Raw genomic sequence first — 14,901 nt, 5'->3', positions numbered from 1 at the left:
GAAAATACAATGGGCTTGAAAATCCGGCAAACCGTGACAAAAAGGACACCAAAACAAAATCCGAAAAATAAAAATAACTATTAGTTTTAAAAAACGGCTTGGGCATATTTTCTTTGCCAAGCAATCAAAAACAAAAGCGCATTTTAACCAGTAGCATGGATAAAAAGAGAGTAAATGCTCAGTGAAAAATTTTTGAGTTGTCATTTTTATTTCAGCGACTTTGTTGCGATTTTCCCATCAGACACATTTTAATGGAGAATCTTGGCAGAGGATTTATAATTTTATTTCTATTCTAGCTGTTTGCATTTCTCTTTTTTTCGAATATTGTTGTGTTAGTCAGTGTCAAGGCTGTTCATTCTTAGATCTTATCACCTAAAACTACAGAAGCTAGTAGGTTTCACTTTTAACTTTTTTAATCAACATTATTGATAAGAATGCTAAGCTAATAAGCAATACTTAATTTTTATTTACTTTATTTAAAACAAACCTAAACCAAAATATAGATTGCAGAACCAAACTAAATTTTCAACAAAAACCAGTATGGATAAGATGAAGACATCTAGCATTTGGCAGATGTAATCGATTGATAGATTGAGCACGGGACGTGTTTTGCTTTTCGACGGCTGATGTTTATTAGTTTATTTGTTTAAAACCAAAGAATAAAAGCAGAAAACAAAACCATCAAACATTCTCTTTGTTTCGTGTATATCATACGCCCCAAGGATACATAACTTACCAGGGAAAGATCTAAGACTGATATCAGGTCTTATATCCGCTGATACTGACATCAGAACCGGATTTTCATCTTCTTTGTCAGGTTTAAGTACCAAAATATCTGAGCATTTCTTGTTCTTCTCCAATCCAATTATCAAAAATGACAAACCACAGATATGATATTGGTATCCGTCTTGTGTAAGGGCAATTATGCTAGAAAAAATGGTTAATTTTTTGATCAGTTGTTTGACCTTTGGACTATTTTGAACAAAATGACTATCTCAAAATTACAATTGGATAAACTCGAGGAAAAGAGGTGTAAGAGGGAGACTAGATGCTCTCCGATCGCTTTAGACTCTGAGAAAGAGCACTACAACTTCTAATTTCCAAGGGAATGAGTCCCCTCTAACAAAGAGCATATGACTCTTCTCCAGCTCTCACATTTCACTGATAAGTGAAAACATTCTAAATCTGATTAGTTTTTTTGCTTTCTGGGGTCGGGAGGGGGGGCGAATACCACCATTTGCTACTCATGTTCTTTTTTCGAAAAATTCGTTGTAATGAGCAATATTTTTCAGCCGCAAATAGGAGTGTCATTTTTGAGGGGAGGGGGCAGTTGCTCCCAATAATCTGGAGAAAAAATTATTGTATATTCCATGCCCCTTGACTATCCAGATATGGACCTTTTTAGATATGGACAACTTTACCTTTTTAGATAACTTTTTAGATTTTAGAAATTCTGATACAAATCGAATATTTCCAAAAAAATTTAGTTTCCACACTTATTTCCCAGGAGTCTAGTAGATATAAAGAGTTTTGAGTTCAGGTTTCAAAGAAGTAATTTTATGTTCTTTATGAAACCGACACAAAATTATCCTTAGGTAGCTAAGACACTAAATAGCAACAAAGACCACATTATCTTCCCGTCATAAGTATAAACAACAAGAAGAAGAATAGGGAAATCTTTTCGCAAGACAGTGGAATTCTATATTTGAATGAATATTTTGATCATATGTCCAAGGGCCGTCCTCAGCAAAGCATAATCTTTTTTGGTAGTATAGGGTGCCATACCCTAAAAACTTGACAATTTTGAAACTGACAAAAGAAATTATTAGAAGATAGTGGTTTTCAAGCATGAATAGACCTAATATGGTAACAAGGAAAAATAGTTTATATTTTGACATCCTTGCAGGGACATTTCCGGGTAAGGGGGATTTTTATTGGGGTGGGGGGGTATTTGCCCCTCAATACTGTGGAGAACAAAATATTATGCACCCCATGCCCTTTGCTATCCAGATATGAACCCCTCTTGCCCCCCAACAAAAATACTTAAGATTCGCCCCTGTATCCTTGGTAGGTTAAGAAAATTATTGACCACATGTATTTCAAAATAATTTTTCTAAACTTATCTACCCTTTAAGTCCTTCTTTTTTCGACGAAAAAAAAAGAATAAAAAAACTTCGGTTAAAACAGCGGACAAAATAAACTAAAGAAATCCGAAAAAGTTTGAACTTCCCTAGTTAAGGTCAGAAGGATCAAATAAACTTGGAAAATATTAATGTAAATTTGAGAAGAAATCGTACTTTCAGCAGAGTAGCAAACTAAAAAATATGTAAACTTTTTCAAAGTCAGTAATATTAAAAGTTCTTTAACCTTCTTTTATTTGAATTAACTTTAACTGTATAAAACTAGCTTGGTTGGAATTCAATACAGTTTGTTATTATTACAGGTGGTTCAGAACAGTTGTTCAATTGGACAAAATAATTGATTAATGTAGTCTGCTACTGAATTTCTTATATGATAGCATTGGCTAATGCAGCTAAGTGTAATGCAGAAACAGCAGATTGGAAGAAACCCCGAAATTTGTCCTAAGGATATTAAAAAATTTCCAATTTTTTAAATATAACCGAACTCTATAAAATGACAGTAATACAGCCCCCCTCCCCAAGGTTAGAGTTGCACACAATTGCTTTTTTTTATAGTTGATTTAAGACACTGAAATCTTTTAAACCTTAAATGAATCTTTTGGCTCTCCAAGGGCTGTCTTTAGCAAAGCGCTTTTTGTAAAAAAAAAAAAATAAATAAATAAAAAGAATGAAATACTGAAATGAGTATTAAATCCCTGAGGGATTGTCAACCGTGCTTCTATTCTGCACTTCCGGCCTTACATATATGCAATAAACACTTTAATTTAAGCTTACCTTGTTTCGTCTGCCTTAATAACTTTCTTAATACCATCTAGACTCAATGTATGTATTATTTTATTCTCTTGTAGTGAATATGCATATACGGCAGTGGGATCAACCAGTAATAGCATGGAGAAATGCAAATCTAACTTATCAAACAATCCAAACGATATTCCCTAGAAAAAAAAATAAAGAAGGTGTGATAAGTCTACCTTGTATACCAAATAGACAGAGGTTCTGCAACAGTGCGCAAAAACTTCACTTTAATAAAAAAAAAAATACTAGGAATAGCTCTCTGAAAAGGGCCATGTAAATGTAAGTAGTATGGCCTAAATGACTCCTAGCAGACAAATATCCCATTACTCCAAGCAGGAGAGTAGGAGAGGAGACATAACATTTTCTGGAAACATTACATGCCTATTTTCTCGATGGAACCATTCAATTGATACAAGCAGAGCCTTATAAACACGGTGTTATCTCTATTTAAAGGGATATGAAAATTTCTGGTCAAATTTATTTTCTCGATGAAAAATTACAATGGGTCCGAGCAGACACATATAGCCTTATCTCAATTTCTGGTTGATAATGAAATTCCTAGAAATATCATATTGAATTTCAAAATATTTGATATAAAATAATGGGATGTTGGCCAAATTGTTATAAAATGATAAACTGAGTTTGAACAAGTAGGATATCTAAACGGAATTTTAACAAGGACTCTAGTATACAAGAGGTTCGTAAATAAATATATATTTTTGTTGTATGCTAACTGAACGGGGACTGTTTATCATACAATAATGGTGTATCAAACAATACCTACAGTCCTCATAAATGAAACTTTATTAGCCCAATAAACACACAATGTGTCAAAATGGAGCATACAAGGAAAAAAAGAAGGAAACAAAAAGCAACTTAAATAGGAGAACATTTATAAAATGTCACCAAATAGATTATTTGAAGTATCCAAATTCTGTTCAAAGCGACACCTAAGCTCCACGACAACAGCAAACGGATCGACACCTCAATATATAGAAGCCATATGCCAGTTTTTGGCCCACAGAGGTACACCCAATAGGAACTTAGCGGAACAAAAAAATATTGAGCGACAAGCACCTTTATCTGACGTACTAAAATTATTCCCAAAAGGTGACAAAGCTAAAATTATTCCAATAAGGTGAAAAAGCTAACAAATGGGGCACAGAAAATACGTTATAAATTTTAGAAAGCAATTTTCTTTTATAACGTGCTTTGCAAGGAACAAGCAGGCCGTATATCTTGCAAAGCTTTGTACCTAGAAATTCTAATAAAAGTGCTCGAGCATGCTTTAAGTCACTTCCAATGGGTAATCCAAGGTAAATTATGCTTGGCGCCAGCTTAACAGGATGACCATCAAGAAAACCGATACCGGGTGTGGGCCGACTGCGTGATATACCAATTGACATAACTTCACTCTTTTCAGCAATTAAACTCAAGCCCATTTTCCTATATTGGGAATATAAAATCTCAAAATTTTCCTCAATGCCAGAAATGGTCCGACTAAGGTTCAGGGCGTCGTCAGTATAATTTAAATATGACAGATTAAGGCCTCGAAAAAACACAATGTCTGAACCATCTTCTGGGCCTCTAGCACACTGGTATAACAAAATAGAGACGATGATACCCCGCCCTGCCGAATACCCTTCCAAACACGATTTATTGCTTTGGAAAAAACAAATCTTTTTGAGTAGGCACTTTGACAAAAACATGAAGTTTATATGTTAGTAGACACGTGGGATTGGGCTATCAAGCCCACAGTGGCTGGCACTAAGCAGTAACTGAGGATGTATTCCCGAATCGAACGCCTGTGATACATCGTGTCCAGCCATAATAACAATAGTATTATTTTCTTCTACGCCTAACAGAACATTTGCAACAAATCGTTCAATGTGTTCGCGGCTGTAGCTTTTTTAAAGCCAAACTGAATGTCTGACATAGAACAAACTCGAGTAATCTCATCAATAATTAACAGCTCTAATAATTTTCACAATACTAGTGAAACAGTTATAGTTCGGTACGAACTACGCTTATTTTTATTCCTTTCTTAAGCACAGGGGCCACAAAATCAGCACAAAAAACATGAGGAACTAACCCACTACTGAATATTATCTGGAGCATTATTCCCAGATGAGGTAAGAGATTTAAAGGTCCATGTACTAGATGTATGCCTTACAAATGATCAGTTTCACGTGAATTGAGCTATTGAATCCAATCCATGGGTTATTTTTTTGATTTTTGATTGTTAATTAATGTTATTGATAATAGATATTGATTATTGATTATCGGTTATTGATTACCGATTACTGATTATTTATCATCAATTATGGATATTGATTATTTTATTTCTAGAGATAGAGAGAGAGGAGTAATCGAGTGACGTTAAAATCAGCTATATCTGTTTAGACAGGAATTTTTAAATTGTCGACTGTTCTAACAAAAAATCATTCAGATAGTCTTACATCAACATGAATTTTTGGAATTTCTGTTTAATTTTTAATGTAATTTTCTTAATTTACTTTAATTTTTTTCTTTACAGGCTAGGGAAATATGACACCATGTATACAGGTAAAAAATTCAGTTATGTCATATTTTATGTTTTATTCTAGGATAATACAAATCATCACATGATGACCAGCTGCCTAATGTATATAAACAGAGCGGGCATCTGCAGAACACTTTTTCACTCTTGACCCTCACACTAACAAATAGAAACTCAATTTCGAACGATATAAATATTCTTTTTATTTCTAGAGAGAGAGAGAGAGAGGAGTAAGCGAGTGATGTTAAAATCAGCTATATGTGTTTGGACAGAAATTTTTAAATTGTCGACTGTTCTAACGAAAAATCATTCAGATTGTCTTGAATCAACATGGAAACTTGAATATTTTAGGTGATGTTCAATAGCGAATCCACAATTTTATTTTGTTTTGTTTCAATTGGTATGTCAATAGACTGAGTAAATGCATTTGGCCTACAACATTAGAGCCCCATACCATAATCCAAAGTTGGAGAATAATTTTCCATGATAGGGTCAAAAATTCTTTCAGAAACTATCTTCTTTTGCAATGTTAACTTCTGAAATTGATCGGTTAGATTCAAACATTTTTCCGATGTCACAAGATTCTGGGATATTTTCTGTTTCTCCAATCAATTCATTTTTGTTCTTGACGCTCCCACTACCGAATATAGACTAAACTAACAAAGCCAAGATTCTACTTTGTGCACAATCTCAAAGCCTATTGGTTTAGAGGAGTAAACAATCGTCTAAAATATCTAACAAAAATATACAATTGTAAAACAATTGTATTCAAAGAAATGTAATATTAGAATAGCATACATTTTCACTCTTTTCTCACGCGATGATTCAATCCATTATCTTCAATGTGCTTCGTGATTGCATTGAATCCATGTTGTAATCTAGATATATGCATTATATTCACTTTTGCTGCTAAACATAATTGTTCTTCCAACTTGAATTTGCTCAAAGACATAACATATCTACCAAACATCTCATCCCACTCAAATGTTAGTCGACAATCTTTTCGAATTTCAAGTGCTGCATTACAGGCTCTTGTCTTCATAACATCACTGTCAACTCCCCAAAGTTGCAATAGGGGAAAATCACTCATTTTTAAAATATTAGAACATTTTTTGATCTTGAAACAATGGATACTAATCAAATGACAATGTGGAACTGTGATACTAAGTAACACATCATCAAACTTTTATACCAATAATCACGTGATGGCTGCAAGATGGGCATCGTGTACAAAGCCGCTTGTGTCCAAAGGCTCATTTCACCAAAAATAGCAGCTTGCAAGCATTCCCTGAAAATATCGCCGGAAGTTAAGATAACACCATGTGTATAGGGCTCTGCTAATTTTTGAATGGTGTCATCGAGCTTATTCATTTGAATGGTGTCATCGAGAAAATAGACATAAATGTTTCCAGAAAATAATATGACTCTCCAAGAAGTTTAGCTTGCTATGAAGAACTAGCAACTGCAATAGCACATTGGGGTATCTGTCTGCTCATAGTAATGGCACGTGCCTGCCTAGCAACTGCAATAGCACATTGGGGTATCTGTCTGCTCATAGTAATGGCACGTGCCTGCTCAGAGCAATGGTATATGGATCTGCTCGGAGTAAAAGGATATATGTCTGCTCGGTGTTATGGGCCATGTGTCTGCTTGGAGTCATTGAGGCCATACTACTAATACATTGGTCGGTAGGATTCTAGAAACTGATGTCCCAATTTAATTTTTAAAACCAAAAATTTTTCAGAGACATAATGTTTGAAAAGATATGTCACATGAAAATTTTCTAGGAAATGAGATTCATGAAAATGGGATTCAGTGAAATGGCGTCGAAAGAAGACATAGCTATTATTTTTTGACATGAAACTTCACACATATAAATTCATCTTATGTAATCTGAAACAATGTTATTGTGTTCTTTAATGTTTCACCATTGTGCTGTAAATAAAAAAAAACCTTTCCCTAAAATATGTTTTTCAAAGAAAATTGAATTGATATTGAAACGTAAAACCAACACAAATGAAGTAATAGAAAATCTTTGTTTCAAACGAACTGAAATAGCTATAAATGATTGAATTAAATCTTATACTAACTACAATTAACATAAATAATCAAATTAGACTAAAAATAACCAGAGATTACCACAACTACCACTTGCTCGACCTCCAAAGATCACAGTGTTTTTTAGATTCGAAAAATTTTGTTGTTCTTAGGAAAGAAAACTAACCAAACTTATAGGAGAGAAACAAACAATTTTATAGAATAGATACATTTTTGTGATTTTCAGCTGACTTTTAATATTTCACAAAAAAGATTCACTATCTTATTTTATATTTCAACTTATTCAGATGGAAAATTGATGTTCATTGAAACTTCTCAAACACCAACTAGTGACAATTTAGTCAATCTATTTAGTTTGGCTGCAGCAATTTTTTAAATTGGAAAACCCAATAAGCGAACCGCCATTTCGTTTCCAATTAAATAGTAAGAAATGAACATACAAGAAAGAAAACATACGTAAAAATTTACTGAATATTACACTTAATAAACAAGAAGATTGGATACAATCTTTTTGGTGTTACAAAAAAAAAACTTTTCTAAATATATTTCGTTTTCTTAGAGTGCAGCTAATATGCTAAGGGGGGTTCTAGCCACACTGACATTTATGGCCATTTCTGTTTGTTTGAGATTTATTTTATTGATTCATTTCAATTTCTTTCCACTTTAGGTCTGATTAATAGAGGAATAGCAGCAGTTTTTTATAGGCTTTAAGCTTATAATGATTATTCATTTTAATTTACTTCTTTGTTAAGTATAACTGGTTTAATCAGAGTAATTTCTGTTCTTTTTAAGTTCGACCTGATATGTAACGTTATTTCTGCTTGTTTAAAGTTTTAATATCGCTCTCTAATCTTCTTTAAAAAAAAACTTTTTATTTGGAAATCGGTTTTTTTTTAATAATACATGATCGTTTTTAACTGACAAGGTTTTATTATGTGTTATTTATATTAACATTTATGAGAAAATTTAAGTTTTCCTGTGTGAAATTTAAATTGTTTGCAACTTTCAAATCATCAGTGGCAATTTTTGATAAGTTGTTCTTTTGTGCAGCACATTTTATGATAATCTTTTTACTAGAAGATTCAGACGAATTTGGGAGGGGATTTTAGACAGTACGAGTTGAAAATCTGCATGATTTTTTGTCTTTTATGGAGCTGAAAGATCCCCATGCTCTAATTATCATGGATTATAGACATACCGTTCCATTTTTTAATTAAACAAATCTTTTCATGTTCTTGTTTCATTGTGACTGTCATTGTGTTTAGATAATTGACAGTCCTACTTTATGTGAAAGGATTTCTGTTTTGTTGTCTTTTTAATTAAAATTAAATTTATATGTTTTGATGCAATATTTTCCGTTTTTATGGCACTTTGTATTTGATCGCAAATTCTGTCGGTCTGTCTGTCCCAGTTTATCTAGTTTATTCACTTCCAGATAGGCTAGGACGATGGAATTTGGCAGGCGTATTAGGGACCGGACCAGATTAAATTAGAAATAGTCGTTTCCCCGATTCGACCATCTAGAGGGGGGAGGGGAAGTGGGAGACGGTTAACTCGAAAAAATTAGAAAAAATGAGGTATTAACTTACGAACAGGTGATCGGATCTTTCTTATTTTAAATCCCGACCAGATCCGGAGACAATTGGTGGAATTGGAGGGGGAAATCAAAAATCATGGAAAACGTGAAATTGAGGTATCTTTATCTTACGAATGGATGATCAGATCTTAATGAAACTTGATATATATAAAGATCTTATGTCTCAGATGCTCCATTTTCAATTCAAAAAGGATACGGGGATATAGGCGGTTGGAAGGGTGAAACAGAAATCTTAGAAGCCAGAAATCTTGGAAAACGCATAGAGTGGAGAGACCGGGATGAAACTTGATGGGAAGAATAAGCAAAAGTTCTATACATGATTGACATAATTAGAACAGATCCGCTCTCCTTGGCGGAGTTGGGGGGGGGGGGGGTGAATTCCAGTGCTTAGGCAAGTTCGGCGCTTCTGAAAGCGCTACACAATGCACAAAATTGACGTGATAAAAGTAGTTTCCCCGATTCGACCATCTGGGGGGCTGAAGGGAGAGAAAAAATTGACAAAAATGAGGTATTTTTAACTTAGAATGGGTAATCAGATCTTAATGAATTTGATAATTAGAAGGACCTCGTGTCTAAGGCTCTTATTTCAAATCCTGACCGTATCCGGTGATATTGGGGGAGTTGGAGGAGGAAACGGGAAATCTTGGAATACGCTTAGAGTGGAGAGATAGGGATGAAACTTGGTGGGAAGAATCTAGATACGAAGTTAAGAAGTTCTAGATAAGAAGTTCTAGATACGTGATTGACATAACCGGACTGAATCTGCTCTCCCTGGGGGAGTTGGGGGGGGTGCTAATTCGGAAAAATTAGAAAAAGTGAGGTATTTTTAACTTAAGAACAGACGACTGGATCTTAATGAAATTGGATGTTTAGAAGGAACTGAGGTGTCAAAGCTCTTATTTTAAATCCCAACTAGATCTGGTGACATTGGGGGGAGTTTGGGGGCGGGGAACCCGAAATCTGGGAAAGCGCTTAGAATGGAGAGATCGGGATGCAACTTGGTGGGTAGAATAAGCAAATTTTGTAGAGACATGATTAGCATAACTGGACTAGATCTGGTCTGGGGGGGGGGTCCAGTGCTTTGTTGAGTTTGGTTCTTCTGGACGTGCTAGGACGATGAAAATTGGTAGGCGTGTCAGGAACCTGCACAAATTGACTTCATAAAGTCGTTTTGCCCTTTTGGTCGTCTGGGGAGCTGAAGGGAGAGGAAAAATTAGAAAAAATGAAGTATTTCTAACTTACGAGTGGGTGATCGGATCTTAATGAATTTTGATATTTAGAAGGACCTCATGTGTCAGAGCTCTTATTTTAAATCCCGACCGGCATTAAGCATCTTATTTCCCTTTTAAATTAATCTCTTGATTCCTAGAATTTTGCTAGAGCTTATGCCATATGAGCTCTTGGCTCTTCCGACCTCGTCACAAGTGCCATATGAGCTCTTAGCTCTTGTTTATGTAGGATTTCTTTGAATAAGATTTTACAGGGATTTTAATAAGATAATTGCTTTTAGTTGAAGATATGATACTCGATTTTACCATTAGAAGATACAAAACACAATTCTCATCCAAATCTTCAACAAAAAATGCTTCTATGTTAGAGATAAAAATGCAATTGCTGTAGAGATATATCAATCAAGAAACGGCATTATTTGCTTTATCATATTACATGTTAATTAATGCATAGTGTCATGTTATATATTGATATGCATAATTGCGTCAAAGGGGGCATGCAGGACGGACCCTATAAATGCCTCTTATCTCCTAGCTTGCTGAGAAGGTGACTGCAAGTTTTAAGTGATGATAATCGTTGAAATTTGGCAGGCAGGTTCTTAAAGCCAAACGAACTTCCTCCAAGCAATGCCATACTCAGGGGGATTCCGGATTTACAGAACTTTGAAGCCTGTTGGCACCTTGAGCGACAAGAGCCAACTGTCTAAAATTCCATGAGCAATGTCTCTTTTACGGTAACTATGCGTCCCTCTCGGCCAAAAAATTTGGGCAGTCCTGGGCAGTGGTGTTTCTGCTTTCAACGAATGCAGATCCACTTTGACATAACAGAAGTAAACAGGGTCTTTCTATCTTTGTTTAGTTCATATCAAATCAAGATCATAAAGGGTTGAATTTAATTACGAATATTATGCGTACTTTTCGTAAATGGCTAAGAGTGCAAATGGTTCATTCTTTATTTACATGTTTTTTTTTTGTATAAAAGTAATGGAAGTGTTTATTTTATGACTTTAATAACTTCGTATTTAGTTAAAAATTACTCTTTTTTTTATTTGTGTCTGAGATCAGCCAAAGCCAAGTGATGTGTTCGGAACTCTCTGGAGTTCCATGTACCATGATCTAATTCACCTACCTTGAAAGTACACTTTTGTTAAACAGTTTTGAAGATCATTCAAAGCTGATTGAGAAGCTTCAAATCCCTGCAATGGCATACCATGTTTCAGTTTACACAATTTAAAAAACATTTCAATAACTACAGAGATTGCGGGGGGGAGGGGGATGACTGGCACTTCCCTCCAGCGCTGAAAGACTTAGATACACCTTTGAGTGAATGGCCAACATAAGACTAAACATCACGTCAAAACAAAATGCATGCATACCTTTGTATTAATCATCAGTTGACACGCTTCATATTTAATATTTCTATTTGCTTGGTCTGCCAATTCAATTTCTGCTTTGCCAATATGCTCGTGGATCTTGGTAATACTACATTCAGAGAACTCATGAAGAATAGTATCTGAACTAACCAGCATTAGCTTATCATCCGCTTCTTCTCTTTGGAGCATTCCTCCAACAAAATAAGGTTTTTTTGGTGACTTATTCAATACCCTACAGAAAAATACCAATATTTATTATTTCAATATGCTTACTCCAAGCCTAAAGGAATTAGACAATTTTTATTTACTTAAATTTGAGCTACGTATATCCTGAATAAGTCCTGGATAAGTATACTTTGAAAATAGATCAAAGGGCACATAGTTTTTTATTTTTGTTTTTTTTTTTTTTTTACTTGATTTATTGACAAAATAAACAACCATACATACACTTATTTCATTACTGCCAATATGCCAGAGGCTATAAACGGCCAATACGGGAATTTGAGAAACCAATTATGTGACAAAAAGTATCACACCGAACAAAAACATACCTATTTCAAATAACATTACGTAGAAAAGACTAAACAAACAACAAACAAAGAAAAACTAAACAACGAAAACATGTAAACAATTTTTCATCTACTCAATACGATATTTTTAAATAATTTTTCTTTTCAGAACGAGATTAGCGAAACCGATTCTTTTGTAGATTTGGGCAATGTACTAGGGCAATTTTGCTTGGCACATTTAACAACAATTTTTCACTGTTTTTATAGGCCAATACATGAGTCTAATAGCACACAAATTTAACTATTTTTCTACTCTATTTGTTGATTTACTTTTTTGTCGTCTTTCTATAGTAGACCACACTGGCAAACATAGCTTTTGATATGTTGTTGATTGATTTTGTGGAAAGAATTTTTGTGCTACAGCTGTTACTACTCAGGCTGGGCTAAACGAAAAACTAAGGGATGGATACACTTTGAAATTTTTCAGGGGTTGTGGGGACAAACCTAGAGAGTATTAGGGTAGGGAGCTATAGGGTACGGAACTTTTACATTTCTTTCAAATATTGAATATAATTAAATTTGGTAGTGTATTTTCGGTTTTCATTTTAGAGGGAGGGAAGAGGGGGTTCCAAAATTTAATGTTTCCCTTTATATACATATAGATAAACGACTCACTTTTTACTTTACATATTATATGTTTACTATTTAAACAATTAGTTTCTTCTGCGAAAAAAAATATTTACTTAAACAGCACACACAGAATATGATGTTTGAATTTTCTCCAAATTTGTAATTTGAAAATTACAGGCATTACAGCGTCTTAAATTAGGAGTTTAGCAGGGCTATGTTCTATCCCTGTTTATATAGATATTTTCATGGGCTTGTGGGAAAAATGAATGCACTTTCAGGGGTTTTGTAGATACAGGGTGATAGAATAGGCTTGAATATTAATGTTAAGAAGAATATGTCCCGAAGGCATGAAATAAGTAAAGATGAAAAGGTGACGTTGGGTAATAAAAAGATCGATCAAGAGGACAGCTTCACTTACCTCGGTAGTATTATTAGTAAAGACGACAGGTGCAGTGAATATGTTAAAAGTGGAATAGCCAAGGCCCAAGGTGTTTTTTCACAGATGAAAAAAGTTTGGAAGAATAAGAAAATAAGTCTGCCAACCAAGATTAGAATATTGGAAGCCAGTGATGACAGTGGTCAAATATTGTTCTGAAGCACGGGCGCCCCGAATAACGGAGGAAGATTTGCTAGGTGTTATCAGGGCATGTTCTGCGGATAAAGGATGACTGTTTGTCAAAGATTGTCTTTTTCGGCCAATCGTCTAGGGCTAAACGGAGAGCAGGTCATCCTCGGTTGGGAAGATGTCGTAAGGAAAGATTCAATGGAAATGGAAACTTCCTGGGAGGGTATAAAGAGAGAGACTTTTAATAGATTGGGATGGAGGAGTGTGCATAGCTGTATTGACCTCAGGCGACTTGGTGCTGCGGTGCGTTGTTAGTAGTAGTAGCCGTATTGCAGATATTTAACCTTCTTAGTTATCATGAATTTCTTACTTTTATGAGGTACAAATCTACTCCACATTTCTTTTTTTCAGTGAGAGATATCTCTGATGATGACTTGATCATATAAAACAAAAATAATTTAACTTAAAATAATATGGACGTTCTTTTTTGGAATTCTATGGAGAGAATCATCTTCCTAAAGAAGATACAATATCATGGGTAAATGTCATATAAAACACAGGTTTACGGATCTTTTTTTCCAAAAATGTTGAGATTACTAAGATTTGTGCTCTATTTTGAATATTTAGCATACAAAAATTCTGAGACAAAGAAAAACTTAATACACATTGGAATTCAGTGCAACTGATTATAGAAGATGATTCGCAAGATCTAACCTAAAAATGCACAAAATAAGCAAGAGTTGAAACCTTTAAAAGTAAAACTAAAAAAAAGAAATAAAATAGTTCCTATATTGATACAAACAAGTTCTTGACTGTGGGTACAAGAACCCACTTTAAATGATTTCCCAACCTCAAGGAAAAATATCCGATAGCGAACACATAATCCAAAGAATACCCAAAGGCAACCAAGATCGGGATTAGTGATCGTAAACATTAAAAAAAAAAATAAAAGTAGCATTTAAATAATCCAACTCCCAATTTAAGTGGAAGTTGTAGTTGGAAAGTAGAGGTACACAGAGAGGATTGAGGTTAGGGGGATTCCTTCCTAAAATTTGTCCAAGGATCATCCCCCAGAAAAAAGGAAAATTATAATTAAAAATAAAACTTATCGTATCTCAAACTACCCCCCCCCCTATAGGAAAAAGCCTATTTCTCCCCTCTCCCCACCCCCTAAAGAGTCAGATCTGTTTATGCCTGATATGAAGTAATTCCGCGTGATATAACGATTCAGAGTTCAAGGTGAATGCATCTATCTTAAAATTGGATATTTATTAACGAAATCAAACGAGTAAGCTTTCTCAGTGAACTTATGAATAATGGATTTTTAATACGAGTGAAGCTAGTAGGATCTTGCAATATTTGGCAAAAGATTGGTTTTAATTAAAACTTGTCTGACTGGTGTATTCCAATTAAACAACCTGAGTAATAGCCCAAACGATTGCGTTACGATAAAGGTGAGAGGAGA

General features: G+C 34.5%; 1 protein-coding gene across 2 annotated transcripts in view; it reads right to left on the bottom strand.

The window, feature by feature from the left end:
- The window catches only part of LOC136038707 (kinetochore-associated protein 1-like), a 284,373-nt gene that overhangs the window by 193,601 nt on the left and 75,871 nt on the right, over positions 1–14,901 (bottom strand). For both annotated transcript variants that reach the window (XM_065722029.1, XM_065722028.1), the window contains exons 3-5: positions 11,736–11,964; positions 2,916–3,076; positions 737–927 (exon numbers count right to left, since the gene is read on the bottom strand). In XM_065722029.1, coding sequence (XP_065578101.1) covers positions 737–927; positions 2,916–3,076; positions 11,736–11,964 — 581 coding nt within the window. The remainder of the gene's footprint in view (positions 1–736; positions 928–2,915; positions 3,077–11,735; positions 11,965–14,901) is intronic.

Source organism: Artemia franciscana, chromosome 18, assembly GCF_032884065.1.
Source record: "Artemia franciscana chromosome 18, ASM3288406v1, whole genome shotgun sequence".
NCBI lineage: Eukaryota > Metazoa > Arthropoda > Branchiopoda > Anostraca > Artemiidae > Artemia > Artemia franciscana.
Note: the sequence above shows the minus strand (reverse complement) of the source record. Positions and strands in the feature narration are given on the sequence as shown.